Source organism: Gossypium raimondii, chromosome 8 (assembly GCF_025698545.1).
Source record: "Gossypium raimondii isolate GPD5lz chromosome 8, ASM2569854v1, whole genome shotgun sequence".
Taxonomy (NCBI): Eukaryota; Viridiplantae; Streptophyta; class Magnoliopsida; order Malvales; family Malvaceae; genus Gossypium; species Gossypium raimondii.
In genome coordinates this window covers 43,145,753-43,170,254 of record NC_068572.1, presented here as the reverse complement: position 1 = coordinate 43,170,254, position 24,502 = coordinate 43,145,753, and the positions used below count along the sequence as shown (strand labels likewise).

General features: G+C 32.9%; 1 protein-coding gene across 1 annotated transcript; it reads left to right on the top strand.

The window, feature by feature from the left end:
- The first annotated feature begins 1,309 nt into the window (after window positions 1–1,309).
- LOC105791529 (probable alkaline/neutral invertase F) lies at window positions 1,310–5,833 on the top strand. Its single transcript, XM_052634852.1, has 4 exons — window positions 1,310–2,122; window positions 2,989–3,435; window positions 4,064–4,622; window positions 5,079–5,833. The coding sequence occupies exons 1-4, from the start codon at window positions 1,310–1,312 to the stop codon at window positions 5,369–5,371; spliced, it is 2,112 nt and encodes a 703-aa protein (XP_052490812.1). The 3' UTR covers window positions 5,372–5,833.
- Window positions 5,834–24,502: the final 18,669 nt, after the last annotated feature.

Sequence of the window (24,502 nt, the reverse complement as noted above, 5' to 3'; positions counted from 1 at the left end):
TCGGGCCAATGAGCATACCACCCATTAAATCACAAAGCAAACTTAAACGAACCAACCATGAATAGAAACACCATCTGCCAATGCATTATTAAGGGTACAAATGAATTTCAATAGCCTCACAAGACACCATATATTCCCAAGTCGTAGGGCTAATAATTGTATCCTCTATAAAAGTACAAGACAATTTTTGGGTACGTTCCCTATAACTTACCACCCATTTTTTTACAACTACTACTACCTACAGGGGTGGCTTACAAATAGTCTCGAGGCATGGTCACTTTCTAACCTATCTCTCGACTAGGAGGGGGACTATTGTTATATCCCCCAATTTGGACCTGGTTGGACCCTTCATTGGGCCCTTACCCCTCTTATAAGTACCCCAAGATACCACTTAGTAAAGGGATTCCTCTCCACTCAAAACCCTAATTCACTAATCAATAGTCCTGACTCTCTCTACCTGTCCAACTTTTGACCTTAGAATGGGTGAATTGACCTCTTTTGACTCTATCCCTCATTTTTATCCATTTCCATTCATACCATGCATTAATAGACACATGAAGAGCTATTTTATAGCTTCTATAGAGATGAGGCCAGTCAAATCTGTGATGCACAGGTGTGTAGTGCACTTCGTTCCCGGACATAAGCAACATTCAAACTGTAAACAACATCTAAGGTGACTGAAGTTCATGGGTTTCAAATTTTATTTTATTCTTTTTTTATAAAATTTTAATTATTTTCTACAATTTTAGGAATTTTTAAATGCAATTTTATAAAATCTTATACTTTCATCGAAAAATAATTTTTTAATAAATTTATTTTTAAAATTTTTTATCTGTTTTAATTTTTTAGAAAAATGGAAGAGTTTATGGGTTTGTTTGTGTTCCCTTTGGCGCCCAAAGCCAACGGCCTCCAAGGTCCCACGATAACTCCTCTCGCCACCAAAAACTGAAAGAAGTTCACAAACAATTTTGTTAATCTCTAAAACGCCCATACATTATGAACTTCCAACTTGTCACCCAGGGCACGAAACGACGAGGGGCAATTTCGTAGATAAACTAAGTATTGAGACCTATTCTAAAACAACTTCCACACTTCAAATTTTTTTTCCAACCTCCAAAACGAACCACAATTCGGTACCCAATCGCTCACGCCCTTTAGGCTTCCATCTCTGATCCATTTTTGCATTATTTTCTTTGTCCGTCTCTCACTATTCTCTCCAGCAGTTTCAGTTTCTACGAAACGAAGAGGAAGACCTGAGAAAGGTATATTGTGCAATTATGCTTCTGATATTTGATTCTCTTCTTTAAGAATGTCAACTTTGAGAGCTCCGTGTGATCTTTTAGAAGATGTAAAGGAAGCAGAGGCGGTTCCTGCGCTTTATTTTACTCTTTCAGTCGGAGATAGTGAGAAAGAACTTGGAGATTCATCGGAAAAAGAGGTGAAATCGGCTGACTTTTTTATCGTTCTTAAACACGAAGGAGAGTGCACCGTGACGCCTATCGAAGAACAACCTTCGGAGACTACCACGGAGAAAGGAGCTGACGACGCGAGTGAGAAATCTTTTGATTTTATCATGTTTGAGAAGTCTAAAATTACCGAGAAATCCCTGTGTTCACAAAATGAAGAGGAAGAAGCTCTTGAATCTCCTGAGGAAGCTTCGCAAACTGAAAATGTAAAATGGAGGGATAATGGAAAGACTTCTCTAGAATCAAACCAGCGAGAGAGTCCAAAAATATCAACAGAGATATTTCAAGACACAGTCGGAAAAGAAGAGTCATCCAAATTGGAGGAAGAAAATGAATCGACTGACAAACTTGATAAGCCGATGAAGACGTTGAGAGTGCAGAGCAACGAGAACATATCCAAATCCAATAATGCAAACGTGGCGCAGATGTCACTGAAGCCGTCTCCTAGCGTAGGTTCGAGTCTCGAGAACTTGGAACTCGATAGTTTATTGCCTGCGGTCAGATCCGTCGATAGTCCTCTAGGGAGTACAGAAAACGGTGCGATGTTGGAAGAAGCGTGGGAGGGACTACAAAAATCTTACGTATATTACAAAGGCAAGGCAGTCGGTACGCTCGCTGCTATGGATCCTATCGCCGAGGCTTTGAATTACAATCAGGTATATTATGTTTAGTTCTTTGTCTTCGTTTTTGTTTTCTTTTGATTTTTCAAATCCAGATATCTCCCTTGTTTTGTTATATTATCATTTTCTTTTGTTTGGCTATTTTGCAATGAAGCTTCATTTGTCTTAGGTGTTTTCTCAACGGTCTTTCTTTAGCCTTCAAATCCATGCTTGTTAGAATCCATTTTATCTTCAGAATTTTGCTTACTGCTATTCGCTTTCGCTATAGCATTTTGAGGCATTTTCTGTTTTTGTGAATGGTGTTAAGGAAATTCCTGTTTTACATGCATGATAATCATCTATATCTATTTCTTACGCTTATTTTCCATCCATGATAATCATCTATATCTATATCTAATTCTTCGTCTTATTCTTTTACTTATATAACTTCGGTTCCTGTTATTTGATTTGCTATGAAAGTTCTTGTGCCTTTTAGTTCTGTGATCTTTTCGTCTTCACCTGGCAAATATGTGGTCTAATGTACACTTCTTGACTTGCCCTTCATATATCTGCACATTTCGTGGTAATGCCGGAGGAACTAATTAATTATTATATTATATTGTGAGTGGCATAAGTCGTTACGTCTTCAATTTTTATTTTAAAACAAACGAGGACGAGAGTTTTCCATACAGGTGAAGATTAACGATCTTTGTAGATGCCTTTGAGAGGAATTACCGTACGTCATTGTTACATAGCCACAGACTAAAAACATGCATGATTGCTTGATCAAATTCATAGTGCTGCTGTTTTTCTGAGTTTGATAGCTAGCCCATAATGTTATGATTTCAATGAAGTTAAAAGCCTTATTGCAGGGGTGCCCTATTGAACTCAGTCAATATTCTTGGCCCATTCTTATATTGCAGGTTTTCATAAGAGACTTCGTTCCCAGTGGCTTAGCCTGTCTAATGAGACCTGCCAATGCTGGTGGCGATCCAGAGATAGTAAAGAACTTTCTGTTAAAGACTCTCCACCTTCAAGGTTGGGAGAAAAGAATTGACAATTTTACACTTGGGGAAGGTGTCATGCCTGCAAGTTTTAAAGTTCTTTACGATTCGCATAGGCAGAAGGAAACCTTGGTTGCAGATTTCGGTGGTAGTGCAATAGGAAGAGTTGCACCTGTTGACTCTGGGTTCTGGTGGATCATATTGCTAAGGTCGTATACCAAATGCACGCATGATTATACGCTTTCAGAACTACCTGAGGTGCAGAGAGGAATGAAGCTGATACTTAACCTTTGCCTTTCAGATGGTTTTGACACTTTTCCTACACTTCTGTGTGCAGATGGGTGTAGCATGATTGATAGGAGGATGGTGAGTCTTCTAGTTATTATAGAAGTTTCCTTCAACTTTATATAGAAGTACTTGTTTGAAAACAAGATCGGGAATTAGACTGGTTATTGTCACAACTGCTCCAAGTGTTAAGCGTATTTGCCAATCTAAGCCACTTCGAATCTTCTTCTATTTTCGTTGTTCAAGTTACCCTTAGATCCTGTGATCAGTCTCTGCATGATTTTGTTCTGGTCCTAGTCTAGTAGCAGACGGTAAAATGGTTTTCCCCCTAAATTCTTGCTTGTTTTTGTGAATGAGTAATGTAATGTAGTTCATATATCATTGTTTGAACTCATTTTATTCACTACGGGGCAAAGCTGGAAATTTTATATTGGGGAGCTGGAATTGAATTGTAAATTCTTTTGGGGCCAATACACAAAATTTACCATTTTATTAGTTATAACTTTACAAATTTTAAGAGCCTTAAAGGGAAATTTTACCAAACCAAGGGGGCCAAGGCCCTTGCCTTCCCCCTGGTGCCGCCCCTGCTGCAATGCCTTGAGTTGTTTTGATATTTGGTCGGTCGGTCCTGCTCTTTGTCTTCTTTTTACCCTCATTGCTCTGAATTAAGTTTAATTAGTGGAATTTAATGTGCTTCCTTTTTGGGCAGGGAATTTATGGGTACCCCATTGAGATTCAAGCACTCTTCTATTTTGCACTGAGGTCTTCTAGGCAGATGCTAAAACCAGAGCGAGATGGCAAGGAACTAATTGAGCGTATCGATAAGCGCATCAGAGCTCTCAGTTTTCACATCCAAAAATACTACTGGCTTGATTTCACACAGTTAAACAACATATATCGCTACAAAACTGAGGAGTATTCCCACACTGCTGTCAACAAATTTAATGTCATCCCAGAGTCTATTCCTGATTGGGTGTTCGATTTTATGCCCTTACGTGGGGGATATCTGATTGGTAATGTCAGCCCAGCTCGAATGGATTTCCGCTGGTTTTTGGTTGGAAACTGCATTGCAATCTTGAGTTCACTAGCTACACCTGCACAAGCAACAGCAATTATGGATTTGATTGAGGAGCGCTGGGAGGACTTAATAGGAGAGATGCCTTTGAAGATAGTTTATCCAGCTTTGGAGGGTCATGAATGGAGAACTGTCACTGGGTTTGATCCAAAGAACACACGGTGGAGTTACCACAATGGTGGATCATGGCCAGGTATTTGTCACGTACTTATAGTTCCATAGTAAGTTATTTGCATAGTTCAATGATATAAGTTGCCTTGTCGCATCATATGATATTGCTTTTAGCTGGATCATTTATATTTCCAGTGCACAACAGGCAAGCTCGAGATCCTGCAGCCTTCGAGGATTAACCAGCATAATCTTATGATTAGACTTAGTAGGGTGTCGAACCTTCTTTGTATTAGACGAGGGATTGTCCTTCTTGCATCTGGGAGAGGTACCGGTGTCGTCCTCGTCCCTTAGGCAAGGTGTTTAGCCGAGGCTTTGGTGGTTTTCCGCCTTTCTTAATCTTAGGCCCAACAGTGTTAATAGATTGCATCCAACGAATTTAGAATGCTCAAGAATGAAATGAATATGAACATTTGGTTTCCTTGAAAATGATTTATTTGTAAAGTTCCTTGACCTGGTGTATTGAACTTTGTCCATGCAGTTCTGATATGGCTACTCACAGCAGCGTGTATCAAGACTGGAAGGCCTCAAATTGCAAAACGAGCCATAGAGCTGATTGAACAACGCCTTTCCAAAGACGGGTGGCCTGAGTACTATGATGGCAAGACCGGGCGTTATGTTGGGAAGCAAGCAAGGAAATATCAAACATGGAGCATCTCTGGCTACTTGGTCGCTAAGATGTTGATTGAGAACCCAGCCAATCTCCCCATCATCTCTCTTGAAGAAGATAAAAAGATTGCCAAGCCAAAGCTCACCCGCTCTATCTCATTCTAGAAAACAACTGCATCCGACAGACAGGGGTTTTCATTTTATTGCACACATATAGTTCTTTTTGCAACTGGGATGGTTCGAAAATATCCAAAATTCCAAATGCTCATATTGACACTGTTTGAGCTGTATAGTTAAAGCGAGCAATAGATTGTCAAAAGTCAAAACCAGAACCAAGTAGCCCTGCTCCGTGAGTACGTAACAGTAAACTACAACAGGTTGTAAGAAAAGAAATAATACCTAGGGCCCAAAATCATTGGATAAGTAAAAATGTAGCAGATAAATTGGAAAGAGAACAATGGCCCGGCCCCCAGTGCGCCGCTCCTTCTCTCTTCAGACGCTTAACCGCCAAGGAAAAGAACCACTGAGGCAAATAAGAAGAAAAAAAAGTCTTATCAGTACATTCTTCACTAATCAATATATATACATATCTGTTTCTATAACTATTTGATCAAATTAGGCGATGGATAACAGCTGCAGCTTCATATCATGCGACAAGCTAGATCGTATGGCTACCTGGGTGGGCGCCAGCATGGCCTCTGCTTTTTTTGCTTCATTGGAGCGGTGCTCCTGTATAAACCTCAGCACCACCGATTTCGATGACGAAGAGGAAGCCAAGGACCGCCTTCTCATGTTCATCAAGCCCGTGGTCCACGATGAACCCCAATCCCAACCAGACCCAGCCGCCGCGAACCGCCCCACCGCCGGCAAGCTCAACATTTGATTGTCTTGTCTTCTAGGGTTTGTTTCTCATGTTTCTCTACTTTTTTTTTTTTTTCTGTTGTATATATGTGAAGTATGTTTCTAGGTTAATTGCGAATCAATTCGTGTATACTTTGGCTTATGATTTGGTGTCAATTGTTTTTTTTAATGGTGATTTCAATGGAATTTATGAATTTCATTCTCATTTTTGGCGTTCTTTTTGTTTGGATAATTCAAGGATGACACAACTTGACGATTTTCAACTCATTTACAGATGCATCGAAATATTCTGATTTCATTGGAATTATGATTTTTAAATTTAGGAACAAATTCATGAATATGCAATGCGATAGTGAATTAATTTTTAGAAAAACAAAATGCTATTTTTAACTGAATTAGTGAATGCATGATGCCATTGACTAGCACAGTTACATTTATGTTCAGCGTTAATGAATTGCATTCTTGATGTGTCCCTTTCGCCTTTTCTTCTTTTACGCTAATTTGAGCTATTACTGATTGTCCTGCACTTTCTGGACTAGTGGATGAGCTCGGGTATATATTGTTCTTTCATATATTGAAAGAATTATGACGCACTCATGTCTGAATGTGTCAGATGCAAATAGAAATGGTAGGTTATATTTTGAGGAAAATAAAAAGTTTGGGTAACATAGACTTTCATATTTTAAGAAAAACAGAGAGTTGGGGTAAATAGCAGGGGCATTGTAGTGATAATGTTGTTTCTCAAACATGTTTCCTATATCTCTTATCGGCTGACTGAAACCAAGATGCGATGTGATGTGCAATGAAAGTATGTTTTCATTTTTATGGGGTAGACGAAATGGCAACTTCTAAGACATTGGATTTAGGAACTATGAGGAAATCTCTATTGGATAGAGCAAGCAGGGCAGTTTGTGGACTATTGACGTGTTAGAAATATTATTGCAGTTCAATTCAAGTATTGCTTCTCCGTCTTTTGGGATTTTTGACCAGAAAATAAAAGCCCAAATGGAAAAGAAAATTCAGCAATAGAAATCATTTTGATATTTACATAGAAAGGCTAAGTTCGTGTTTTGTGTTTTAAAATTTGGAGTCTCATTTTAGCATTTAATTTTAACTTTAATATTTAATTTTGTGTTTTAAAATTTGGAGTCTCATTTTAGCATTTAATTTTAACTTTTGTACCTTAGTCCTAGTTAAGCACTTTAGCTCCGTTTTAATCATCAATTTGGTATTTAAACATTTTCTTTTCCCAATTTAGTATTATTATTTTTACAAGAGCATATGTTTCAAACATTAAGTAATTTAGTCACATAATGTTTTGGTTTAGATACCAAATCGAACATTGAAGCTAAATTCAAATACCAGTTGATATTAACCCTTATAAGAATGGAAATTTCAAAGGATAAAGTTTTGTGTTTACGATACTAACAACAAATAAAGTCTTAATCTTAGATAAAATTTGAAGCTCATAATTTGAATTAAGCAAGGCTTAAGCAACTATATTTGATATTATATCATGCTTGACTTGAACCTTATTCATGGGCATCTTTATTTTATAGTTTCAAGTTTTAACCAGACTCGTTCATAGGTGTTGAACAAAAAAAGCTAGATTTGTCCGTGGGTTGAGTTGAGCAATGCTTAGATCTAAAATGATTTTTTAAGTTGATGTCTAAATTTGGTCTATCTCAATCTTGAATCATTTTACTATTCATATATTAATCAAATATTAAAAATATATTTATATTAATATTCTAAAAATTAAATTTATTTTTATATTTAATTTGAATTAAATTTTCCATCGGTTGTGTAGCTCGTGCAACTCGACTTGGGCTGAGCTTGGACAAGTATTTTTCACCTCGGACCAGTTCGATCGGCTTGAATTCAATTTGAATAATAATAAATATTTTTTTAAATTTAAATTTAAATATAAAAATATATAAAATATCAATTAAAATATATATTTTATATTTTATCAACCTTTAATAGTAAAAAAAGTTTCTTGGGTGGGTCGAGTTGGATCGAAAACAGGCCCAAGCTTGAAAATTTTTTAAGACCAAGTCTCGACCTAGTCTGATCATAGACCTCTAATTCAAACTAAATAAATTCATAGTAAAATTATTTATCTAAATTCCAATCAAACATGGTTGAGTAGACTAGCAAACTCATTAACGACCCAAAGGCCTACTTGAAAAATGAGAGGGTTTGGGCAAAAATAATGGCCTGAAAAATGGGCTTGAAAAAGATAAGGCCTGTTTAGAAAATGAGCTTGGGCTTTGAGTAAGGTTTTTTTCTCCCGTGATTGGCCCGGCTCGAATTTGCAATAAAAGAAACCATGTTGTTTTGTTGTTGTTTTTCCATGTTTTGTTGTTGTTTTCCCACTTTTTACCATTGTTTGGCTATCATATCACTATTATGTTGCTACTATTTTGTTCTTAATATTTGGATATTGTATAACATTTGTTTTATTGTTAATTTTGCTATTATTTTAGAGGTATTTACTTGTTAAGTTACATTTATCTTAGTGTTATTTAAATATAAAGACTTTTTTAAATTTATTTGCAATTTTTTGGGAAATATTTATTTTAATTTTTAATATATTTGGTGTATTATATGTTTTTAAAATTTTCTTATATAAAAAAATAAAAATTAGAAAAATTAATACGAGTGGGTCAGTTCTAGGTTTAAGCTTTTTTATCCGGGCCGAACTTAGGTAAAAATTTAGGCTCATTTTTCAGGTCAGGCCTAGGCCTATCAATCGGACCTAAAATTTTGTTAGGGTTTGGTCTGAACTCGGCCTGACCTGACCCATGGACAACTCTATTGATAAGTCTGAGCCCTAACCTCCCAAGTCATTAAGTTAGCAATAAAAACCAATTCTTGTAATGTATTCAATCTTATTTTTAATCTAACTTAATTATAATGGAATAGCTTAAATTAGGATGATCATAAAAACAAAAGTTTTTAGGCATCAATAACATTTTGCCACATCATCAAATTTTAAAGACATGAAATTATTATTATACACTCATCCATAGAGAAATTATTTTATGGAACCTTCCCACCATATTGTTTACTGTCAATTTTCAATTATTTAATGATATTTCAACAATTTTTTCATGTCATTAACACATTATTTTGATAAATTTTTTTATCTTGAACCTCAAACATAAACCCTGATTTTAGAATCTTGAACCCTGAAATCAAAAACTCAAACCCTAAACATGAACCCCACACATGTAGCCCCGAACCTTTAAATCATGAACCCGAACCTTGAATCCCAAACTCATAACCCATAACTCCAAACTATTAGACCTTAAACCTAAAACTAAAACCCCACCCGTAAACCTTAAATCTCGAACCCAAACCTCGAACCTCAAGTTTCGGGGTTCAAGGTTTAAGGTTCAGTGTTTAAATTTAAGGTTTGGGGTTCAGGATAAAATAATTACCAAAATATGTGTCAATGATATTGAAACACTGCACAATATTACTATTTTTTTAAGAAAAAAATTGATTGCGCAGAATAAAAAATATTAACTTATGAAAAAAACGAAATGATTAAATTTGTAAAAGAATAAAAGATGTTTGTTTATAATTAAAAAAATTAATTATTTGAAGTAATTTAATTAAAGTTAAATTAAGTTGGAGAAGATATTAGATATAGATGAGTGTATAATAATTTAAAAAATAGTAATATTGTGCAACTTTTCATTGCCACTGACACATAATTTTGGTAATTATTTTATCTTAAACCTCAAACCCTAAACCTTGAATTCGAACATTGAACCTTAAACCTTGAACCTCAAACCTTGAGGTTCGAGATTTAAAGTTCAAGGGTTGGGTTTGGGGTTTAAGGTTCAATAGTTTAGAGTTACGAGTTACGAGTTTGAGGTTCAGGGTTTGGGTTCATGGTTTAACAATTTTGGGTTACGGGTTTGGGGTTCATGTTTAGGGTTTGAGGTTTGAGGTTTTGGGTTCATGATTCAAGATTCTAAATTCAAGGTTTAGGGTTTAAGGTTCAAGATAAAAATATTTTATCAAAATTATGTGTCAATGACATGAAAAAAATTGTTGAAATGGCATTAAATAATTAGAAATGGACCATGAACAATCTGGTGGGAAGGTTCTATAAAATAATTTCTCTATAGATGAGTGTATAATAATAATTTCATGTCTTTAAAATTTGCTGATGTGGAAAATGTTATTGGTGCCTAAAAAATTTTGTTTTTAAGATCATCCTAATGTAAGTTATTCCCTATTTTTTAATGTTTACATTTATTTTTATGTGATATAAATTATATAATATATACAGATAAAATAATATATTACAAAAGTACAAAATTTGATCGGGCTCAGGCTCTGAATGTTAGATCCCAAGCTAAACCAACATTCTAAAAAGGCTTAATTTTTTGTGCAAACTTATTTTTTAGGCCTTATACTTTTTTCCAAAGCCTCTCATATTTCGAGCAAGCCTTCAAGCTTAGGTGGGTAGCCTAACATTTGAACAAATCTGCTTTTAATCTACTTCTCTTATATCAATTACCTTTGATGATTCACAAGTAAACCTATTCATAGGTCGGGTAGCCCACATTGCTTGCCTTTAGGCATAGGCTAGATTTTTTTACAATAGGCGGCCAGGTCCGATCTAAATTCAAATTAAATAATCATTCAATTTTTTATTAGGCTAATAATTTAATTTAATCCTAATAAACTAACACAATTAGAAAGCCCCTGTCCGAGTTTCAAATGTGTGAATAAGTTTTTCTTTCTTCTTTCATTTTTAGAAGTCGATCGCTAAAGAGAGAAATTTAAACTTTAAGAATGACCAAATGTCTCTGTTGCCTCCTCTTCCCTGGTGGAGGCTTTTTCTATTCTCTTAAAAGCATAGTGGAGTTTCTTTTTCTTCCTCCCTTTCTCTTGTCCTTTTGTTTTGGTACCATAAGTCTACCAGTAGAAACTGTAGAGGTTCTCCACATGCAACCGCCCTTAAGGTCATGGTTGCTTGACCTCTCGAGATGCTTGCAAAAGATACATCACATAAGGTTGGCTATAATAGTATGATTTTCAGTAGTATCGAACAGTGCTTTTTTGGAACCCCATTTCCATAATCTGAGTTCGTGAATATTAAAAATAAATATTTACGAAGATTATATAAAAATACATTAAAGATTAATTTGCTAATTTTCTCGAATTACTAGTTCATTAAGGCTTAGAGACTAAATTGTAAAGTCCAGTCACTATAGATTTTTAATTTACAAAAGGATTGGGGATTAAAATAGTAATTAACCAAAGGTCCTAAAATGGTAATTAAACTAATATTTAGAGATAGTTAGTGGCAGATGATGGCCATCTCCACTAATTGAAGTTTGACTATGTTAATTACTTAAGGAATATTAAGATAATTAAACATTAATTAACATATAAATATCATAATAAGTGGAACAAAAGAGAAAAAGCTTTCATCTTCTTCTTCCTTCATGACCAAAACACAATAGAAAGAAATGGGCAAAACTAATCTTTGGAAGCTAAACATTCGACCCACTAATAAGTAAGCAAGTTCAAGTATTTTTTTAGTAATTTTTATATATTTGAGAATTAGATGAAATTGGTGTGAACTTGTTAGATATTAAGCTTAGTTTAAGAAAAGGATTGAATTGTAAAGCTTAATTGTTAATTTCGTACATTTGGGACCAAATTGAATAAAATGCAAAACTATAATAAAGTTTTGGTAGGAATAAGAAGTAAAGGGTCCCTAATGAATGTATGTGAAATCAAATTTTTATTCAAGCTAGGAATCAAAAGTTATAACTATTTCGAGTTTAGAATAAAATATAAAATTTTAGGGTATAAAAGATGAGTTCATATAGATTGATTCAGATCATTGTATAGTATGAAAAGTGTTCAGTATTGATTGGTTATATAAAATAATTGTATAGATCAAGATTTGGATCCAAGTGAAGTTAATAGGAGAAAAGCTAAGTTTGCATGGAACTTACTATATCACCTTGTATTATAATTGTATGCTTGTGATTAGTTTAATATATTAATGTTTTTATATAGTTGCAATATTATGTAATGTGATACATTTGGCTAGTAATGGATTAAATTAAAATATTGTGTGGGGATTAACGATTATGAAAAGTTACAGGGTATAAATGTGAAAATGAGAATAGTGTCATAATATGGAATAAAAGATATTACCCTTTTTCCAAGGTGTGATATGCAAATGTAAACAATTACAAGGATTATATTGAAATATTTGAAAATAGGTGCCCGTGTGAACTTAGTAAAGGTTAGGACACGATTGGCATGTCAATAGAGTATTGTGAACGCTTGTATAGGATGTATTATAGATGTTGGCGAGGTCCAGCATTCGTTGCGAATTCTCAATGTAACAACTCATTTTTTAGTGGAATCGGAAACGGTGATTTTGGTACTACAAATTTGTCGAGTGAGTTCGTATAATTATTATTTAAATTATATGAGTCAACAATAATTTTTATATTGAATTTTGATTTGAGGAATTTTAACTAATTGAATTAAAAGTTAGTATAAGTGGTTTGGTTCAAAAGTCAAGTGATTATTCAAAACGAGGTATTAGGACCTCATTTTCGTAATTTAAGGCCGTAAATACTTTTATTAAATATTTATAGAGTCTTATTATAGGTGAATTGAAGTTTGGTCTAGTAATTTTTACGATTAATTGCTTAATTAAGGTAAAATGATTAAATTGTAAAAGAGGTAAAAGTTAATTGCTATAGATTGAAAATACTAAAGGGACCAAAATGGTCATTAAACCATGGTCAAAAGGTCCAAACAGTGGTGACATGATTAAATCCACTAACTTTGGGCTATTTTCTCATTTAGTCCTAATTAGTTTAGGGTTAAATTGAAATAAAACTTAATAAATCAATAATTTGAAACAAGTAAATGACTAATTGTGCAATTAAACCTTCCTTAGATGATAATTATACCATAAACTTATATATTGGACATTTATGGATATGTTTTATAAATTATATACGTTATAATTAAAAGGTTATAATAGTAATTTTGTAAATAAATGAATTATAATTAAAATAAAAGTTAAATTACAATGTAATTTCTTTGATTCTTCTCCCAAAAATGCTAAAATGCCATTGTTGGAGGTGAAGGAAGCTTCGGCCAGGCTTGTCCTTCAATTTGGTAAGCCAATTTTAACCAGTTTCTTGTAATTTTTATGTTTTTGAGATCGTTGCAGCTAGGTCCAACTAAATCGTATCTCCATTTTCAAAACGATTAAAGATTATGGATTTTTCCATTGATGAGTTTTGGATATTCTTGAAGTTTTATGGTAGATTATAAAGCTTGAATGTTAAATAGGACTATTGTGTAAAGCAATTTTTGGTAATTTTAATGTTTAAGGACTAAATTGTTAAAGTGATACAATTACAGGGAATTTTTTGAAATAAAAGAAATTATGGGCTGTATGGGCCCTATACAATTCGGCTGAATTTAAATTTGATTAAAATTGGTTCAATTGCAAGTTTTGAGCTTAGGGACTAAATTGTATAAAAGTAAAATGTCAGGGTAATTTTGTAAAAATGGAAAAAAGAATTTAATTGCATAAAATAGTGAATTATGTTGCTGGAAATTGATAATTGAATGAAATTATTATTTTGATCAAGGACGAGCTAATAATCGAGGAAAATAGAAAATTACTGAATAGTCCCTAAACTTCCATTATTGTTGCAATTAGTCTGGTAAGTTTGTTCGGTTTAATTTTAGTACAATTTTTAAATGTAATATATGAACCTAATTTTATAATGTTAGATTATATTGGTGTGTGTAAGTGAAACTGGAAATAATGAATTGATATTACGTCGATCACTGATCGAGATACTTTGAATCGTTACTGCAAATCAATCCTGTAAGTTTGTACGTTTATTATATTTTTATTGATTCTTATATATTCTATATTATTATAATTTTATAAAATGTTATATTGTACAAGGGTATGACGTTGAAAACGAAAATTGAGTACGAATTACCTATCAGGCCTTGGGTAGATGATTTACTGTCAGGCTTTGAGCCGCTGATATGGACCATAACGATGGCTTGAGGTCCTGCATGTGTTGCAGACACTTTGAAGCTTGTGCAAGTAGCATCATGAGTCGGTTAAATATTGAATGTGCTCAAATGAGCAATACCTACTAATTCTGCTGAATGTGCTCATACAAGCAATATCTACTGATTATACTGAACGTTCTCAGAAGAGCAATGCCTACTGATTGTATTGAAAGTTTCTCAAACAAGCAATATCTAGTGGTTATACTGAATGTGCTCAAAAGAGCAATGTCTACTGAATATATTGAAAGTTGCTCAAACAAGCTATACCCACTGATTTTACTAAATGTTTGCTCAAACGAGCGATATCCACTGATTATCCTAAATGTTTGCTCAAACAAGCGATATCCACAGATTATACTAAATGTTTGCTCAAACAAGCAATATCCACTGGTCGTACTGAATGTTTGCTCAAACGAGCGATATCCACTGATTATACTGAATAATATCTTTCTGTGCCGGTAATTGAGAAACGAACCTTGCAATAATGCTCCGAGTATTATTCATTTGATGGAAGTTGTGATTGTCGGGAATTTCATTGCCTAAATGAAAAGTTTGATTTATCATGTTTAAGTTAGTAAAATTTATTGATTATTCAAACGAACTTACTAAGCTTTATGTAAGCATACTTGTATTTGGTTTTCTTTTTAGATTATGTTTTCATGGGCTTGGAAGATTAGATCAACACGAGAAATCATACTATCCAAGAATCTTTCGTAGACTTTGATTTTGGTTTGGTATATATGGCACGTAATAAGACCCTTTTTGGGTAGGATGTATTAATACTTGGTTTGTGCAACTTATACCTTTAACTTGTGTTGTTGTGTTTGAATAACTTATGGAAGTATGCATGTTTTACTTAAGTTGAATTGGTTGATGAAGAGTGAACTACAATGACACTATGTTGAATTATGGTATGAAGTGAAATGGATGTAGAATTTTAATGTGTAAATTGTATCTTGCATAAGTAACTATGGAAGTGAATTACATTATAGTGTCAATGATGGCACATGGGTTAGGCACCTTGGTTGATTGTGTATACATGTTTTTAATGTTATTGAAGGTGTTTGATGGGATTGTAAATGTTATATTTGAAAATGTCTAGGAACCTATGCATATGGGTGAAGAAAAGAGTATGATTTGGGTCAATTTTAGCCATACACGAGCTATCACATGGGAAATCCACACGGGCATGTGCCCTAAACATGTTTAACTGCAGTATTCACATAGCTTGAGACATGGCCTGTGACATGGTCGTGTGACCCAACATCGAATTGTACAAGGTCTAACACACGATCTGCAACACGGTCGTGTGAGAGTGTTTCGAATGGAACATGAGCTAGCACACAGCATGCGACACGGTCGTGTAGAATTAATTCAAATGTTACATGGCCTGAAACATGGTTGGCCACATGGCCATGTCCCTATATCACACAACCTGAGTAGTTCCACACAACCGTGTGACCCCTATTTTAAAAATTTTCAATTTTTTTGAATGTTCTGATTTATTCTGATTTGGTCCCTGGATGTTCGTAACTTATTTTTAGAGCTTCGAAGGCTCGATTTAAGGCTAGGAAATGTATGTTCTATTTCATATTGGATCTTAACTGAATTTATGAAATTATTTTATACTTGGATGTTAATTGAAATGAAATGTTCTGACTTGTACGATAATACTCTGTAACCCTATTTTAGTAACAAAATGGGAAATGGGTGTTACATTTAGTGGTATCAGATCTACGATTTAGTTGATTTTCGAACTAAATGTAATGTGTTTAAAGATTAGAAAGTACATGCCATATAAACTTGTGATAGTGTGATATTGATTGATCCGATCTAACCCCTATTTCCTTATAGATTTTCAAGACGTTATCTGGTTCTGAATGTGATGAAACTAATGAGATTAACAGTAACATTACGATTACTAATTCTGGAGCAAGTTATAGAATATTGGTTCGATAAATGTTTGAAGATGAGGTTAAAAATATTTTCTTTCTGATATAATGAATGTTAATAAAAGCTGGTCGTATTAACCTTAATGAGGTAAACATGAATCAGTGGTTCACAGAATTGTTGTGAGCCAATTCAATGGCATTACAACCTTTACCCCCTGAGCATAGTTAAATAAAGTGGGATCGAAAACACAGTTGTTGGATCTGAAGTTACTGTGCTCGATATTATTTCTGGTATATTCTATTCCTTCGATATTATTTAGTATGTATAGATTGATTGATATTGGTTCAAATTATTCATATGTTGCATTGTACTAGTAACAGATAAGGATCTATCTCTTAAACCAACTAGGTTTCATGCTCGGGTCATAATCCTTTGGAATAGAGTATAAGGGTTAACTGGGTATGTCGAAATTGTCTGCTGAAAATCTAAGACTATAATTTTTCTATTGATTTAATGTTACTATCATTTCATGACTTTGACATTATTCTGGGAATAGATTGGCTAAAGTTATGTGATACTGTAGTAGATTGTAGACTGTAGACTAAAATGAATTGATTTTAAATGTCAGATTGGTGAAACAATCATAGTGAGTCTAGTAAATCAGATAGTATATCTAGAGTTATTTCAATTATCTCTATATAGAAAATAATTTGGAATGATTGTAAAGCATTTATGATATATATAAATATATGTCTACTTGATACTCAAAAAAAAAAAATTGAATTGGGATTAGAGATTGACCATGTACCGTTTGCCAATGGGCTTCTTGATATGTTTCTGAAGAATTTTTGGGATTTCTACGTAAATCTGATAATGGAATAAAATCAAGATAAAGAATAAATATCTTATATCTCATATAGACAACTTGTTTAATCAGTTAAAGAGGAATAACAGTGTTCATGAAGGTTAATATAGATTCGGTTATTCGGGTTCTAGTTAAAGAATGTGAGATGCTGAAAACTACTTCTTGAACTTGAGGTGATCATTATGAATTTTGGTAATATTGTCTAGACTAACTAATGTCTCTATTAATTCATGAATTTGATGAATCAAATTTTTCAGCCTTATCTGGATATTTATATATAGTTGTAGTTATGTTGATTGATGGTATTCTGATATACTCTAAACAGAATTTATGCATACTTAATAATTGAGAATTGTATTACAGACTTTGTGCGAGAAATAATTTATGTGAAAATTAACTGCAGTGAGATTGTCTCAATAAGGTTGGGTTCCTTGGTTATGTAAATCTAGTAAATAGGTTTGTCTAGACCCGAGTAAGAACTTTTTCTATTACTATATGGAAAATTTCAAAAAATATCTCTGGGAATTCTTCTATTGACCTATCCTGAATCTGGGAAGGAAAATAATGATTATAGTAATAATTCTGTATTTGTTGAATTAAAAACTGAACATCAAGTACCGTCGGAATTATTACAGCCTGTTATGATTCCTGAATAGTGAAAGCCAAGATAAAGTTCGTGTCATTCAAGATTTTTATGGTATTATTATCTTCTATATTCAGATGAGCTAGTAATTATTGCAGTTCATGAGGCAAACTTCAAGGAAGAAATTTTCCCTAGGGGGAGAATTATAACAACCTGTTTTTTAGTGGAACCAAAAATGGTGGTTTCGGGACCACAAATTTGACGAGTGAGTTCTTATAATTAGTATTTAAATTATACGAGTCAACAATAATTTTTATATTTAATTTTGATTTGAGGAATTTTAACTAACTGAATTAAAAGTTAACATAAGTGGTTCGGTTCAAAAGTCAAGTGGTTATTGAAAATGAGGTATTAGGACCTCGTTTCTGTAATTTAAGGAAGTAAATATTTTTATTAAATATTTACAAAGTCTTATTATAGGTGAATTGAAGTTTGGTTTGGTAATTATTACGATTAATTGCTTAATTAAGGTAAAATGATTAAATTGTAAAAGAGGTAAAAGTTAATTGCTATAGATTTGAAATACTAAAGGGACCAAAATGGTGATTAAGCCGTGGTCAGAAGTTTCAAGCCGTGGTGACATGATTAAATCCAGTAACTTTTAGGCTATTTGCTCATTTAGTCCTAATTAGTTTAGGGTTAAATTGAAATTAAACTTAACTAATTAATAATTTGAAACAATTAAAGGACTAATTGTACAATTAAACCTTCCTTAGATGGTAATTATACCATATACTTATATATTGGACATTTATGGATATGTTTTATAAATTATATACGTTATAATTACAAGGTTATAATAGTAATTTTGTAAATAAATGAATTATAATTAGAATAAAAGCTAAATTACAATGTAATTTCTTTGATTCCTCTCCCAAAAATGTCGAAACACCATTGTTGGAGGTGAAGGAAGCTTCGGTCAAGCTTGTCCTTCAATTTGGTAAGCCAATTTTAATCGGTTTCTTGTAATTTTTATGTTATTGAGATCGTTGCAACTAGGTCAAGCTAAACCATATCTCCGTTTTCAAAATGATTGACAATCATGGATTATGCCGTTGATGAGTTTTGGATATTCTTGAATTTTTATGGTAGATTATAAAGCTTGAATGCTAAATAGGACTATTTTGTAAAAGTAATTTTTTGTAATTTTAATGTTTAATGACTAAATTGTTAAAGTGATAAAATCACAGGGGCTTTTTGTGAAATAAAAAAATTATGGGCTTTATGGGCGCTATACAATTCGGCTGAATTTAAATTTGATTAATTGGTTAAATTGCAAGTTTTGAGCTTAGGGACTAAATTGCATAAAATTAAAATGTCAGGGTAATTTTGTAAAAATGTCAAAAAAATTTAATTGGATAAAATAGTTTATTATGTTGCTGGAAATTGATAATTGAATGAAATTATTATTTTGATCAAGGATGAGCTAATAATCAAGGAAAATAGAAAACTACTGAATATTCCTTAAACTTTCGTTATTGCTACAATTAGTCTGGTGAGTTCGTTTGTTTTAATTTTTGTAAAATTTTTAAATGTAATATATGAACCTAATTTCATAACGTTAGATTATATTGATGTATGTAATTGAAAATGGAAATAATGGATTGATATTATGTCGATCACTGATTGAGATACTTTGTGCCGTTACTGCAAATCAATCCTGTAAATTCGTACGTTTATTATATTTCTATTGATTCTTATATATTCTATGTTATTATAATTTTATAAAATGTTATATTGTACAATGGTATGATGTTGAAACCGAAAATGGAATACATATTATCTATCAAGCCTTGGGTAGGTGATTTATTGTCAGGCTTTAAATTGGTGATATGGACCGTAACGATGGCTTCGAGTCCTGCATGTGTTGCAGACACTTTGAAGCTTGTGTGAGCAGCATCGTGAATCAGTTAAATCCTGAATGTGCTCAAACGAGCAATATCTATTGATTATACTGAATGTGCTCAAATGAGAAATATCTATTGATTATACTGAATGTGCTCAAAAGAGTAATGTCTACTGATTATACTGAAAGTTTCTCAAACGAGTAATATCTACTGATTATTCTGAACGTACTCAAAAGAGCAATGTCTATTGAATATACTAAAAGTTGCTTAAATGAGCGGTATCCACTTATTATACTGAATGTTTGCTCAAATGAGCGATATCCACTGATTACACTGAATGTTTGCTCAAATGAGCGATATCCACTGATCATACTAAATGTTTTCTCCAACGAGCGATATCCACTGATCATACTGAATGTTTGCTGAAACGAGCGATATCCACTGATTATACTGAATGTTTTCTCAAACGAGTGATATCCACTGATTATACTGAATATGATCTTTTTGTACCGATGATTGAGAAATTAACCCTGAAATAATGCTCCAAATATTATTCATTTGATGGAAGTTGTGATTGTCGAGAATTTCATTGCCTAAATGAAAAGTTTGATTTATCATGTTTAAGTTAGTAAAATTTATTGATTATTCAAACGAACTTACTAAGCTTTATGTAAGCTTACCTATATTTGGTTCTTTTTTTTATAGATTATGTTTTCGTAGGCTTAGAAGATTAGATCAACACGAGAAATCACACTATGCAAGAAACTTTGGTAGACTTTGATTTTGGTTTGGTATATATGGAATGTAATAGGACTCCTTTTTGGATGGGGTGTATTAGTACTTGGTTTGTGCAATTTATACCTTTAACTTGTGTTGTTGTGTTTGAATAACTTATGGAAATATGCATGCTTTTCTTAAATTGAATTGGTTGATCAAGAATGAACTACAATGGCAGTATGTTGAATTATGGTATGAAATGAAATGGATGTAGAATTTTATTGTGTAAATTGTATCTTGCATAAGAAACTATGGAAGCGAATTACGTTGTAGTGACAATGATGGCACATGGGTTAGGCACCTAGGTTGATTTTGTATACATGTTTTAAATGTTATTGAAAGTGTTTGATGGGATTGTAAATGGTATGTTTGAATATGTCTAGGAACCTATGAATATGGGTGAAGAAAAGAGCATGATTTAGGTCAATTTTGGGCACACCTGACCTAGGACATGGGTTGTCTCACGGTCTTGTGTCACACATGGACATGTGCCCTAAACATGTTTAAGTGTAGTATTTACATGGTCTGAGACACGGCCTACGACAAGGCCGTGTGACCCAACATTGAATTCTACATGATCTGCAGCTCGATCGTGTGAGAGTATTTCGAATGGTACATAGGCTAACATACGGCCTGCAAAACGGCCGTGTAGAATTAATTAGAATGTTACACGACTTGAAACATGGTTGGCCACATGATCATGTCCGTGCATCACATGGCCTGAGTTATTCCATACGGTCGTGTGACCCCTATTTTGAAAATTTTAAAAATTTCCCTAAATGTTCTAATTCGTTTGTATTTAGTCCCTGTATGTTCAAAACTTATTTTTACAGCTTCGAAGGCTTGATTTAAGGCCCTCAAATGTATGTTCTATTTCATATTGAATCTTATATAAATTTATGAAATTATTTTATATTTGGATGTTAATTGAAATGAAATGTTCTGACTTGTACGATAACACTTGGTATCCCTATTCCGGTACTGGAATGGGAAATGGGTCTTATACTCAAGTGTTATATGACACAAGTTTAGCTCGGTTGAGTAACCTGATGTGTCATTATAAAGGTTTAGCTCGAAAGGGTAACTCGATATATATATGTATACTAAACTCTGTCGAGTAACTCGATGTGTCATTGCAAAGGTTTAGCTTGGACGAGTAACTTGATATATATATGTATACTAAGCTCAGACGAGAAAATGGTGTGGTGTAGTTTACCAATGTATCCGAGTCTTTTTACTAGGGTTCATCGAGCAAAATGGTATAAATAAAATTGGAAATGGGCTATATATTCAAATTAAATTGTTGTTGGTTGGATTGATTAATAAATGAATTATATGTATTCGGTATAGTTTTAAAGATAGATAGTGAAATATGTCATTGAATTGAAGTTTGGAAATGTTTGGTGGATTGAAAATGAACTATGTAAAATTATTATGTTCTTACACATTAGTAATGGAATATGCCTTTTGACAAAAGCTATGTTTTGGTGATATAAAATGGTATGTTTAAACTACTTTTGTTATCAAATATACATGGATACTTATGCTCACTTGTTGTGCCAAAATATGGTAGCTTTAAATGCTTAGGTAAAAATAAGGTAAGCCTAGAATTTTACATATGAACTTACTAAGCATTCTATATGCTTACTCGCATTGTTTTTTTCCCTTGTAGATCGTCACCTTGCAGAACTTGCCAAACAAGATCGTCTCAAAGCTTACACTATCACTGAATTGGTACTTAAACGATTATTTTGAGTTTAAGGTTGTGGCATGTATAATAGGGTCTTAGTGTGCACTTTAGCATTTGAAAGTGTTTACTACTTGGCAAATGTGATATAGCCCATCTTGTGAATTATGTTGCCTTTGTGACTTGGTAAATGTATGGTATCAATCATGTTTCGTGCTAGAATAAGTGATGATATATGATTATATGTCTTGGTATGTGGCATGTTATAAAAATAGAGGTAGAATATTTAGCTAAGTTATTGAATGATTGGAATTTACATATTTGAAAAGTGATGATTGGAAGTATGTTTGAAGTATGTTTTTTTTTGTTCAAGATAAGGTCATATAGATTCATGGTGTACAAAATGAAGTGGATAGATTAGTTGTGGAAATTGAATGGCATGCCTTATTATGTTTTGGTATAGGTAGATTTGGCATTTGAATTAATGTAATGAAATAAATTGATTTTGAATAGGTTGAACTCATGATTGATTTGTTCTTGATTGGAATGGTTAGGTGATTTGTTTGACATGAAATGATATGCATTTAGTTCATTTATATTATATGAACTTATAACATAATCCTATAAATATTTGCAATTCATCCTACAACATGTCATAACCAATTCATAAACCATTTGAAAACACATATAATTCCATTCATGAACAATCTTTTCAACCATTTCGTTACCATTTAATACCATTTTCATTTCTGTTTTCGCCCAGAGAACTATAGCAAATTGAACTCAGATACACGGGACTAATCTGCTCATACAAGCTGACATATTCGGGCTATTCACACAAGCTTCAGAGAATCTACAACACATGTTGGATCTTAAGCCATCGTTAAATAAAATCCCTGATCAAACACCCTTTTTCCTTTTTGGACCTTAATGGCATGCCATTCATATCCTAATCATTTACAAAGTTCACACGGGCGTGTTGCCATTTTTGTATTAGTTAAAACCTTGTAACATAGTCATATATATCATTCAATCATATAAAAATTTCATGTCCACTCAATACCATGAATCTGTTCATAATAATCATATTTTCCATACTTTACAATTTAGTCCTTTAGATGCCAACATTAACAATTACAATTAACCTAAATTAATAGACATGATAATATAATTCAAACATAAGATAAATAAACTAGTAAGTTCCATATGAACTTACTTGGAAAAACAAAAACAAACAAGAAGTCGAGGACTAATCCCCAATTTTACCTTTTCCTCGATTTTCCTTCGTTTGACTCAATTCCTGATCTATATGATAATTCATTTCAATTTATCAATTCAAAATACCTTATACCATTCTGTTATATGCATATGAAAGTTCAATTCTAATTTTATAATGTTCCCAAGAGTTTTTCATTTTATTCAATTTAGTCCCTAAAATTAAAATTGCCATAACTTTTAAATTTGAGCTTTGATTTTGAAATTGATCTCAATCACATCCTTCTAAGGTTCTCTACTATCCATAATTACGAAATTTCATACAAATTTTGAAATATTTAGTCTTTATGATAAAAACTAGCAATTAAACTTTACCAATTAATTCCTTTTCACTTTTAAGCTTAAAATCTAAAAAATAACACCAATTTCATCAAATATTCAACAATGAAAACTTTTAAAAACTTTAGTATTTTTGCAAAATAGTATATGGGTCTGTTAAATCAAGCTCCCAAGACACAAAAAACATAAAAATTATAAGAAATAGACTTGAAATTACTTACCAATTGCAGGACTAAATATTGAAAAATTCAAACCCTATTTTTCCTCTTTTGTGTCGTGAGAAAGATGAAGAAAAAAAAGAAATGGCATTCATTTCTTTCAATTTTGCTTATATAATTTAGTTAGTTATTAATTAATTACCGACCACCATCTAACATAATTAAAAGGGTCCAATTGCTTAATTGGTCCTTCAATTAATTAAAAATCTATACCTATTAACTTTTACCACTTTTACAATTTAATCCTTGTACCTTAATTAACTATCCAATTAAAAAAATCACGGGACCAAACTTTAATAAACTTTATACCAACCTCGTAAATAATAAATAATAATATCTACGGACTCGAACATCGAAAATAGTGTTCTGAAACAACTATTTTCGACATTATTGAAGAACAAACTGTTACACTTTCTGATCCAATTGACTTTGTTTTCAATATAGATAAACCATGTTGAGTGATTCGAATCGAGTCGTATCTTATGAAGTTGAAAGCAATACTCTCGTTTTCGATCAGAGAGCTGCTCAAAGTTTGCTCATTCCTTAAGGGTTAGGAAATGAGGCTAGAGATGCCTTTTTGCATTTGATGAACCAGTGGTTCACATAGTATATGAGAGCTACCCCTTCAGCTCCACAGCAACAAATGCCCCTCTTCCCCTAATAGTGCCCCTAGTGACACCTTATTGACCTCAAGCTCCCAATCTAGTGCCTGTAAGTCCACCTCCAATTTATAAACTTCGCATATGTGGAGCGAAGGGATTTAAAGGCAAGAATGAAGATGATCCGAAAAATGTCGAGTATTGGTTGGAAAATACTCAAAGAGTCCTCAATGAGTTAATGTGCTC

Bases quoted from the DNA above. Each gene is read 5' to 3' on its own strand.
- LOC105791529 (XM_052634852.1), top strand. From the start codon at position 1,310: ATGTCAACTTTGAGAGCTCCGTGTGATCTTTTAGAAGATGTAAAGGAA. The intron at 3,436-4,063 runs GTGAGTCTTCTA...CTTTTTGGGCAG, and splicing joins GCATGATTGATAGGAGGATG to GGAATTTATGGGTACCCCAT. The intron at 4,623-5,078 runs GTATTTGTCACG...TTGTCCATGCAG, and splicing joins CAATGGTGGATCATGGCCAG to TTCTGATATGGCTACTCACA.